Genomic DNA, 12,377 nt, shown 5'->3' on the forward strand with positions numbered 1-12,377 from the left:
ACTCTGCATTTACTCCATCATCTACCGTATCTTTCTGTTCTTCATTTCGTTCAATGCTATTTCTAATTCTTATAAAGAACGTAGCAACCAGTCGTGGAAACATAGTTTATTTATCTTTTTGCAAATCGATTTCCACTGATTTCAGTCATCATCGGTGCATTTTTCTAATCGATACATGCCATAAGTAGAAGTACTGTCATTGACAGATGAAGAGACACACCATAGGTCAACACTTATTTCCCTATCCTTTCACACCTGACATTTGCACTTCACCTATGATGTATCACTTCATGATAAAATCTTCCAAGGACAGTACTTCTACTTACTGCATGTATAGGTTAGAAAAATGCACCGATGATAACTGATATCAGTTGAAATCAATTTGCAGCAAGAGAAACTATGTTTCCGTGACAGGTTGCTACATTCTTTATAATTTTATATTCCACGGTCGCTGCACAAAAAGGGACCCTTATGACGCCCAACACTCAAAAAATTCTAGTTCTTCTGCATTTAATTAATCTGTTTGTCCACAAATAGGCTCTTCGTCTTCTTCCTCTGTTTTCATTAAAGTATTAGACCTTAAATGTCTGTAATGTTGTACCCTTTTTCATCTTAGGACATGTTAATATTTGCTACATCTCTTTCTCCACTATCTAGATACTTCAACACTTGATGTGCCATCACCTGTCACCCATGTGTATCATCTTCAACGGTGCTTATATTTTTATTCCAAGTCTCTTGGTGAACTTCCCTTCAAATATTTTTCCGTTTATTTCGTTTAACACTATATATCTCTCTTGCATCACTCACTTGTTGTAGTGGAGCCACGTTAGTCCTCTTTCCTTTCACTGATTTCTTTTTTTACCTCACATTTCATTGGCTGTAGTTCTTGCAGCTTGTATAGCGTTTTTCTGTTCCTCATTAATAACCTGGTTTATTTCTTGTTTTTGTAGGTAAGCATATAATCTTGTTTCGTGTAATTTTTATACTCAGTTCTTGTAATAGTTTCATTTTAAACATTTATTGTGTGTGTGTGTGTGTGTGTGTGTGTGTGTGTGTGTGTGTGTGTGTGAGATTTGAGGTTTTTGGGTTCGCTCTTCATGTTTTTCATTATATTCCAACTTTTCGGGAGTCTCTGTTTAGGTATTAGCAAACACTGATACAATGATACACCACTTCCCTGTTGACTCTTAAATCTTTCACTTGTGATGACAACTTTTTATTCGTAATGACATAAGCAATTAACGATCTACGTCGTTTTCTGCACCAAATGAACTTACTTATGTCAATATTTACAAAGAACATACTTGTTGTCAAGAGTTTGTTAAATTCTTGAAACTTTCTCAGCTTCTCTCCAATATCGTTCAATGTATCTTCACCAAATGTACCTTTAACATCTTTCATTGTGATTTTACCAACTGGGCATCCAGATCTTCTATTTATGTATTTTGTTCTTCATAATCTCTTTAACTGTCTTCCTTTTCGCCCTCTTCGGGGGCATATTTTCCAATTAAGATCAAGTGACTGCCGTGTATTTTCAAGATGTTGTATTCTGTCATTTACAAAAGTGTGAATTCTGTGTTATTAGCCCACTTCTTATCAAAAGTTAATGGAACTACACTAGTTGCTCTTTGTTGTTTACTAACTCCACTATGAGTCAAGTTGTAGTCTCCTATATATTGTGTTCCTTAGAATTTGTTTTTTCGTTTCTGTTACAATCGCTATTCTCCTCTAATTCTTTAATAATCTGTATTTTCTTGTTTGGTAAACCATAAACATTTCATGCTCTCAGAAAGTCAGTTCAGAAAGCCAATGTCACGACACAAAGATACATTCTGACAGTTCTAACACCTGCATTTGGAAGTGGAACTCCAAAATCTCTGTTGCAACAAAACCTATAGCTCTCCCTAGGGACTCAGGAAAGAGCATGGGTGCTCCATTGTAGAGCTTCCGGTACTGCAACTGTTGAACTCCAGTATACAGGAATGGCTAATGTCATTGGAGTTCCTCCAAAATTTCCCCCCAAAGACAATGCATAAGGGAAGTGTCAAACACAGAAGCGAACAGGTAGTAAACCATCTTAGCTTGTAGATCTCATTCCACGGGACGGTCCTAATCTCTTCAGAGATATTTGAAATATGGAGTATTTGTTACAGTTTGGAGTGTTCCTGAGGCAACCGTTTCGCATCTCAATTGCCACGGATCTCCACCTAGGAGAGGGTGGAAGTGAAGTTGCTACACTGCGTTACCTGACTGGTGCAAGGGTCAAAAATAGGTCGCTGTGTTTGCAAATCACACCATTCCTCTCTGACATGCCTGGCTACTGGCCTGCAAGAAGCTACAGTTGAAATTTATGGTAGACAAAGGATTATTGCAGTCTCTGTATTCTCACCACCAAAGAAGCGATAGATAACTATGTTGCCAAAGGCCTTCCCCCGAGCATCTATTCTACTGGAACACGAAAGCGTACATATGTTACAGGTCTCACACTCGACTGGCAACAGGGGTCGTGTTTTTGAAAGTTTGATGATATCGCAAGAACTTTGCATCCTCTACAAAAGCAACCATAAACGCACTTCAGCATCCTCGGACAGTCACTTCTCTTTCGCAGTCCAATCCTCGCAGATTCTATTCAGTGGAAATTACTGGTGAGCTTCAGTCCAGTGACACCAATCTGGATCTATCTGCCAGGTGGAGAAGCCCCGAAGGCAAGCCACTAAGTTGGGTTATCAGCAGAGCAAACTTGACCCTGTACATCCAGAACCTTGTTTTATAACACCAAGGCAGCGTCCCTGAACCGTTCGACCACACCACAAGTATGACCCACTATGCCATTGATATATACACGCCGAACTTCGTAGATAATGTTAGCAAGCAGCTTGTGCCTTTGCCGTAAGATAAGTGTCAGTCAGCAATCTGGGTCAGGCAAGCAGCTCTGCATCGTTTTAAGTAATGGGCAACATCGAAGAAGCTCGCAGCATATCGGGTAATGAAAACCAAACTTCGACACACATTCAAGTAGAGCAAGTAGATCATAGAAAGTGTTTTTGTATTATTATTAACGTGTCCAGTCGTTTTACAGAAGTATGGCAATCCATGAAGATTATATCTAGTAAATACTGCAGTGCTGAAGTAGGAGGCTCCAAACAACTTCTAGAGACATGGTCCAGACATTGGTAGAGCATTTCGCAATGGCCACTGCAACTGACAGCCAGGTTATAGCATTCCGCTGCGGAAGTGTGAATATAGAGAGGAATAGATTCGACCTCAAACCTAAAAATTCCTAAAATTCTTGTCAGGCATGCATGTTGTGCCCATCCACACCCGAGATCAATGCAACAGGCTACGGCTATCGCAAACGGAAAGGAAGTTCTCTTAGAATGTTTTAATTCGGTGAGGCAGAGAGTTCAGCATCTCATCTCGTGAGTGGAAGCAATTTTGGTACATATCCCCAAACTAGGATACGACTGAACGGGTCCAAGTATCTGCAGACGCATCGCTTTAACCTCAGTTGCAGAGGAAAGACCCTGGTCCGAATTATCATTCGCCATCTGGTCTGGACACCAGTGATCAGGCAGCTCTTACACGAGCTTGTATAGACATGGCTTAAAGCCAAAACTTCTGCACTTGATAATGGCATAAGGCCGAAATTGCAATAGTGGAAATGAAAAGTTTAACAGTCGGTGGCCGAAATATGATGTCTTTCAAGAAAGTTATCAAACCGTTCTCAGAAGGGCTTCACGAGTTTTCGATCAATTGTGGAACATATGACTGCTCAACGCTGTTGCAGAGCAGGCTTTCTTACTTTGGCGGCACAGTATATCGATATTTTTCTAAATAAATAAAGCCTGGAGACACAATATTCAACAAAAACTCCATCAATAGGGCTTCCTAGCACGGCTGTATTCGCACCTTCTCATCAAAACGTTTTTTTTTTAAATATTTAGACTGTTCAGTGCCATTTAATCGTTTTGAGTAAGAGTGCGGTGTTCCGTAGGCAACTGTTTTAAGTATTACACTGTGTGCCATAGCCTCTACCGGTACAAATTACACAGTAAAGTGTCCTCTTGAATGATCCATATTTGTTAACGATTTTGTGTTTTCTTGTTCCTCCTCTAACCCTGTAACAACCAGTCGTGAGTACAACGCACAGTTAAGAGGCTGAAGTGGGCTACAGAAATTAGTTTTCAGTTCTTTTAGATAAGCATATATATACAGGGTGTCACAAAAAGGTACGGCCAAACTTTCAGGAAACATTCCTCACACATAAATAAAGAAAACATGTTATGTGGACATGTGTCCGGAAACGCTTAATTTCCATGTTAGAGCTCATTTTAGTTTCGTCAGTGTGTACTCTAGTTCCTCGATTCACCGCCATGATTTCATACGGGATACTCTACCTGTGCTGCTAGAACATGTACGACACAACATGTGGTTCATGCACGATGGAACTCCTGCACATTTCAGTTGAAGTGTTCGTACGCTTCTCAACAAAAGATTCGGTGACCGATGGATTGGTAGAGGTGGACCAATTCCATGGCCTCCACGCTCTCCTGACCTCAACCCTCTTGACTTTCATTTATGGGGGCATTTGAAAGTTCTTGCCTACGCAACGCCGGTACCAAATGTAGAGACTCTTCGTGATCGTATTGTGGACGGCTGTGATACAATACGCCATTCTTCAGGGCTGCATCAGCGCATCAGGGATTCCATGCGACGGAGGGTGGATGCATGTATCCTCGCTAACGGAGGACATTTTCAACATTTCTTGTAACAAAGTGTTTGAAGTCACGCTGGTACGTTCTGTTGCTGTGAGTTTCCATTCCATGATTAATGTGATTTGAAGAGAAGTAATAAAATGAGCTCTAACATGAAAAGTAAGAGTTTCCGGACACATGTCCACATAACATATTTTCTTTCTTTGTGTGTGAGGAATGTTTCCTGAAAGTTTGGCCGTACCTTTTTGTAACACCCTGTATATATATGTGTGTGTGTGTGTTTAATGGTTTTCCTCGAAATTGCTAAATTACCTGCGTTGTAAATGAGAGACACGAATGTACATTTTCAAGACTTAATGAGGTTTCTGAGTCTCATATTTTATTCAAGACTGTCATTTTTACGAAACCTGAGGGACATGAAGGCAACAACTGAATCTCTTTAAGTGCCTTACTCACAAATACCTAAGTATCAAACACACACACTTAGTGATAGTCGTCCCTTCGCAACCGCCTGACGTCTTTGTGCATCTCTTCTACTGCATTCAGCGAACCCGACGCACATGTCTACCAACTATTTATTATAAACTTGTCGATACTACTCCATATCACAGTCAACGCATAACTAACACTGCTGGAAAGAAAAATCCGAGACAAAACTGAGCAATACCAAACGCGAGATTCAGGGCAAAGATCAAGAACGAGATAACAAGTATCGAGAGTAAATGGAACACGTATTTTGTCAAACAAGACACACAGCGCAGTCCGTTGACATTCGCGTCGTTCTGGAGATATTTTCTGGGCAATGTAGGAACAAAAATAAGCTGGCGTAAGAAATCGAACAAACACAATTACTCTGAAACCTGTTTTCGAAAACAGTAAATCTGTTACAACAAAATACTCAGGAAACTCCCAGACGAATCTCCGAAATTTTTGTTGGTGAAATACGTGTTTGTCCTCTATGTTGACCGGCATAGCACAGGTATATTCTTACCTTGCGCAAGCAGGCGTTCTTTCGCACTAAAGCCCAGAGGAGGATTAAACGGATTCAGGCTAACATGGAAGCCTGGTGACAGTCTTTCCCCTGTCTCACAACTTTCGAAAATTAAATATGTAGTGTAAAGAAATGATACTAAAATGTTAAATAGCACTATAAATAGAGTGCTCTAATTTGTATCGATGAAAATACAAATAGCAAATAATACTTTCCCTGAGTGTCGATCACCCCACCTATTTTTTGTATTGCCTGATATGTGCATACGTCGTTACGTCTTTCAGTCTAATCACTGTCTTCAACTCATTACAGGTAAAGGTGAAAACATTTGGGACCACATGTTCCACGAGCATCCGGAATACACGAACAACGGTGCTAATGGTGACGTAGCTTGTGACTCGTACCACAAGTATGCAGAAGACGTCGAGGCTCTTAAAGGTATCGGGGTAAGTCCAGCACATCTCCTTCTGAAACCTTTGGAAATGACAGCAATACGCCTTTCAGAAACGGCGCTTTGCTATGGTGTCAGAAACGGCCACGGATGTGTTTTATACTTAATGGACATTACAAAATAAAAGTTACTGAGACAGCATATATGTGACACTCAATTGCTGCTACAATTTAAAAATTTATGTCAGAGAAAAGAGGAATGGTTTCAACAGTTTCTGTGACATTACAGCGTAGCATAATATCAGCTCATAAACACTGTCTCTTTCCGTTATTTTAGCTATGCGTTACTTGTTACGTATAAAGTCGAAGGCTATCCTTGACTGTATCTTCTGGGTTTACGATTTAGTTTGGTAATAATATTCCATCCTCAATCGCAATATTTTTATTTTATAACTACTGTCCAAAGCGTTTAGAAGCTATATCTCCATTTTCTACAACTCTGTAGTCATAATTAACGATACTTCTGCTTGAGTTCTTTGCCGAACAGTAACAGAACGATACAGTTGCTTCTTTGTATGAAGAAAACTGAGGCAATAGTAATGAGCGAAATGCTAGAGAAATGATAGAAATAAAATATTGTAAAATATTACGTGCACCTTACCTCATAACATTTGTTTTCCACATCGGTGAAAAACCTTTATAGCTACACTTACATTCTGAAGGATTTAGCACTTTTTTGACAGTACTGCATGACTCAAATGGCACTGATTTAACCTAAGTGGATATGTTGTAATATAAAATGTCGTATTATTCCTGTTTTCTTTTATAGGGCGTATCACCATAATTTAGAGCTTCCACATTGTCCCTAGCCTTTGACATTGAGATGATAAGCTGAGCTGATATCTGAAGTAGGGGCTGCCCGAATGATGTATCGTTACCACAAAAGTTTCCATTTTTGCATCATTTCTTTGATTGTAGCCACTCCAGATAGTTAATGAATAGTTTTACTGTTGATCACCATTGTGTGGTATATCTTTGATTTTAGACCTATAGGCATCTTCTTATCCCAAAGAATACCACTGCCGTTGAGTTGCTTGTGAACAAGAAGAGCAACTAAAAATACCCAATATATTTTTATTGCTTACATCGCTAAGCCTCCCCCCCCCCCCCCAATGACCCCTGGACCTTGCCGTTGGTGGGGAGGCTTGCGTGCCTAAGCGATACAGATAGCCGTACCGCCGGTGCAACCACAACGGAGGGGCATCCGTTGAGAGGCAAGAAAGTCTGGATGATTGACTGATTTCGCCTTGTAACTCTAACCAAAACGGCCTTGCTGTGCTGGTACTGCGAACGGCTGAAAGCAAGGGGAAACTACGGCCGTAATTTTTCCCGTGGGCATGCAGCTTTACTGTATGGTTAAATGATGATGGCGTTCTGTTGGGTAAAATATTCCGCAGATAAAATAGTCCCCCATTCGGATCTCCGGGCGAGGACTACTCAAGAGGACATCATTATCAGGAGAAAGAAAACTGGCGTTAGCTGATCGGAGCGTGGAATGTCAGATCCCTTAATCGGGCAGGTAGGTAGAAAATTTAAAAAGCGAAATGGATAGGTTAAAGTTAGATATAGTATGAATTAGTGAAGTTCGATGGCGGGAGGAACAAGACTTTTGGTCAGGCGAATACAGGGTTATAAATACAATATCAAATGGAGGTAATGCAGGAGTAGGTTTAATAATGATTAAAAAAATAGGAGTGCAGGTAAGCTACTACAAACAGCATAGTGAACGCATTATTGTGGCCAAGATAGACACGAAGCCCACATCTACCACAGTAGTGCAAGTTTATATGCCAAGTAGCTCTGCAGATGACGAAGAAATTGAAGAAATGTATGACGAAATAAAAGAAAATATTCAGATAGTGAAGGGAGACGTAAATTTAATAGTCATGGGTAACTGGAATTCGGTAGTAGGAAAAGGGAGAGGAAGAAACGCAGTAGATGAATATGGATTGGGGGGAAGAAATGAAAGAGGAAGCCGCCTGGTAGAATTTTGCACAGAGCACAACTTAATCATAGCTAACACTTAGTTCAAGAATAATAAAAGAAGGTTGTATACATGAAAGAAACCTGGAGATACTGACAGGTTTCAGATAGATTATATAATGGTAAGACCGAGATTTAGGAACCAGGTTTTAAATTGTAAGACATTTACAGGGGCAGATGTGGACTCTGACCACAATCTATTGGTTATGAACTGTAGATGAAAACGGAAGAAATTGCAAAAAGGTGGCAATTTAAGGTGATGGGACCTGGATAAACTGAAAGAACCAGAGGTTTTACAGAGTTTCAAGAAGAGCATAAGGGAACATTTGACAGGAATGGGAGAAAGAAATACAGTAGAAGAAGAATGGGTAGCTTTGAGGGATGAAGTATTGAAGGCAGCAGGGGATAAAGTAGGTAAAAAGACGACGGCTGCTAGAAATACGTGGATAGCAGAAGAAATATTGAACTTAATTGATGAAAGGAGAAATTATAAAAATACTGTAAATGAAGCCGGCAAAAAGGAATTCAAATGACTCAAAAATGAGATCGACAGCAAGTGCAAAATGGCTAAGCAGGGACGGCTAGAGGACAAATGTAAGGATATAGGGTCTTGTCTCACCAGGGGTAAGATAGATACTGCTTACAGGAAAACTAAAGAGACCTTTGGAGAAAAGAGAACCACTTGTATGAATATCAAGAGCTCAGATGGAAACCCGGTTCTAAGCAAAGAAGGGAAAGCAGAAAGGTGGAAGGAGTATATGGAGGGTCTATACAACGGCGATGTACTTGAGGACAATATTATGGAAATGGAAGAGGATGTAGAAGAAGATGAAATGGGAGATACGATACTGCGTGAAGAGTTTGACAGAGCACTAAGAGACTTGAGCCGAAACAAGGCCCCAGGAGAAGACAACATTCCATTGCAACTACTGACGGCCTTGGGAGAGCCAGTCCTGATAAAACTCTACCATCTGGCGAGCAAGATATATGAGACAGGCGAAATACCCTCAGAATTCAAGTAGAATATACTAATTCCAATCCCAAAGAAAGCAGGGTTGACAGATACGAAAATTACCGAACTATCAGTTTAATAAGTCACAGCTGCAAAATACTAACGCGAATTCCTTACAGACGAATGGAAAACCTAGTAGAAGCTGACCTCCGGGAAGATCAGTTTGGATTCCGTAGAAATATTGGAACACGTGAGGCGATGCTGACCCTACGACTTATCTAGGAAGCTAGATTAAGGAAAGGCAAACCTACGTTTCTAGCATTTGTAGACTTAGAGAAAGCTTTTGACAATGTTGAGTGGAATACCCTCTTTCAAATTCTGAAGGTGGCAGGGGTAAAATACAGAGAGCGAAAGGCTTTTTACAATTTGTACTGAAACCAGATGGCAGTTATAAGAGTCGAGGGACACGAAACGGAAGCTGTGGTTGGGAAGGGAGTGAGACGGAGTTGTAGCCTCTCCCCGATGTTATTCAATCTGTATTTTGAGCAAGCAGTGAAGGAAACAAAAGAAAAATTTGGAGTAGGTATTAAAATCCATGGAAAGAAATAAAAACTTTGAGGTTTGCCGATGACATTGTAATTCTGTCAGAGACAGCAAAAGACTTGGAAGAGCAGTTGAACGGAATGGATAGTGTCTTGAAAGGAGGATGTAAGATGAACATCAACAAAAGGAAAACGAGGATAATGGAATGTAGTCGAATTACGTCGGGTGATGCCGAGGGAATTAGATTAGGAAATGAGACACTTAAAGTAGTAAAGGAGTTTTGCTATTTGGGGAGCAAAATAACTGATGATGGTTGAAGTAGAGAAGAGATAAAATGTAGACTGGCAATGGCAAGGAAAGCGTTTCTAAGGAAGAAAAATTTGTTAACATCGAGTATAGATTTAAGTTTCAGGAAGTCGTTTCTGAAAGTATGTGTATGGAGTGTAGCCATGTACGGAAGTGAAACATGGACGATAAATAGTTTGGACAAGAAGAGAATAGAAGCTTTTGAAATGTGGTGCTACAGAAGAATGCTGAAGATTGCATGGGTAGATCACATAACTAATGAGGAAGTATTGAATAGGATAGGGGAGAAGAGAAATTTGTGGCAAAACTTGACTAGAAGAAGGGATCGGTTGGTAGGACATGTTCTGAGGCATCAAGGGATCACCAATTTAGTATTGGAGGGCAGCGTGGAGGGTAAAAATCGTAGAGGGAGACCAAGAGATGAATACACCAAGCAGATTCAGAAGGATGTAGGTTGCAGTAGTTACTGGGAGATGAAGAAGCTTGCACAGGATAGAGTAGCATGGAGAGCTGCATCAAACCAGTCTCAGGACTGAAGACCACGATAACAACAACATCGCTAAGTGCGTAATTTTGAGTTGTTGTGAGTGTAACTTGGGAATAACATAGTATTACACTAGTTTTGCATTCAAATGGAATGAAAAAGCCTACTAAAATGTGACAGTGACTGCAGTGTGGTGGTAGTGGGAGAAAGGAAGTGTGACTGATCAGAGAGAGGATGAGAAAGAGATTGAGAGAGAAATTAGGGGAGAGAAGGCAGAAGGAGTTTCTATGAGATGGAGATGAGAGGGTTTATTTTTATTTGAGACAAGAATAAGGTAACAGTATTCGCTGTATCTTGTGAGGCTGTTCTATTCGACAGTCATTACTAAATATGGAAAGAAATCTTTTATATGTGCTGTTTGTTCACTTAGCGTTAATAAGCTGCTGAATGTGTGTTTCAGCCTCCTGTTATCAACACAAGAAGAAAATGGATGAAACCTAGTTGTTTGAGAAAGGCCTCATTCCTAGTATCAGGTAAAAGTTATACCAATCGACATTTGATCCGTAACATCTTAAAAGATGCAAGATTTGGTGTAAAAGACCTCACAGAACAGGTTGTATTGACGTACAAAGTCTACGTGTCCTTAAAAAATCACTTGAGGAACCAACACATAATGAGAGAAAACTAGCAAGTATTGTAAGTTAAAAATTGAAAGAAAAATCTATAGCTCTTAAAGGTGATGAAGGCAATGCCACTATTATAGTAAAAGTAGATGGCGAAGCGTAAAACAAGAAGAGTTTTTTGCCCAAAACAACATCAATGAAATTCAGAGAGATCCTGCACAATATTTTGAGAGATAGATCAAAGAAACAATGAATAACACCAATTTCCTCTCCACAATTCAAGAAACTAATAACATAATGATGAAAAATCCACAAGCACTCTTTTAAGAACCCAAATCAAAGTGCCTGAAGGAGATATCTACATTATAAACGTAGCAAATTCTAAAAAGGCCTTTATTTCCATATAACGCACGGTCGTAAACATCAGCTATATCGAGATAACAGACTGGCAGGTACCCAGTGAAGCTGAACTAGCGTTTTTGGGTATTGTAAATCTGTAATGAGGTGTCCCAATAAAGTGAACATTAGAGATTATTAACAAAAGCCTTAGAAATTTTACAGAACTACCAGAACAGAAATTATGGAACTTACAGACATTCTAGAGGAGGAGGAGGAAACTAGAATTTAACGTCTCGTCAACGAACGAGGTCATTAGAGACGGAGCACAAGCTCAGATTAGGGAAGGATTGGGAAGGAAATATGGCGTGCCCTTTCAAAGGAACCATCCCAGCATTGGCCTGGAACTATTTGGGGAAATCACGGAAAATCTAAATCAGGATATGCTGGAGACGGGTTTGAACCGTCGTCCTCCAGAATGCGGATCCAGTGTGCTAACCACTGCGCCACCCCGCTCAGTACAGACCTTCTAGAACTTGGGTTGAAACATAATTATGATTTTGAGCTTAACAACAAATTTTATGGTCAGCAAGATGCGTTAGCCTTGGAATAAAATTTGTCTGTCTTGTTAGCAGATATTTATTTCGATCATTTTAAACACTAGATTTTTTTCAAATCATGCATTACTTAGTAAAATCATTTACTTTTACAGGCTTATAGATAACATTGTCAGACTTTTCTAGGCTACTAATACTGAAGTAGGGAAATTATGTAATATCTACAGCCAATTCCATCCTATTATCAAAGTCATCAGTGATCATGAGGTAGACGAGACATAAATTGTTTTAGACCTAACAGTTTGCATACAGAACAACAAATGGATCAAATGGCTCTGAGCACTATGAGAATTAACATCTGAGGTCATCAGTCCCCTAAGACATAGAACTACTTAAACCTAACTAACCTAAGGACATCACACACATCCATGTCT

At 39.9% G+C, this 12,377-nt stretch overlaps 1 protein-coding gene across 1 annotated transcript in view; it reads left to right on the plus strand.

The window, feature by feature from the left end:
• The window catches only part of LOC124805177 (myrosinase 1-like), a 113,121-nt gene that overhangs the window by 29,257 nt on the left and 71,487 nt on the right, over positions 1-12,377 (plus strand). The window contains exon 3 of the mRNA XM_047265664.1: positions 6,022-6,155. Within this exon, the coding sequence (XP_047121620.1) occupies positions 6,022-6,155 (134 nt within the window). The remainder of the gene's footprint in view (positions 1-6,021; positions 6,156-12,377) is intronic.

Source organism: Schistocerca piceifrons, chromosome 7 (assembly GCF_021461385.2).
Source record: "Schistocerca piceifrons isolate TAMUIC-IGC-003096 chromosome 7, iqSchPice1.1, whole genome shotgun sequence".
Lineage (NCBI taxonomy): Eukaryota > Metazoa > Arthropoda > Insecta > Orthoptera > Acrididae > Schistocerca > Schistocerca piceifrons.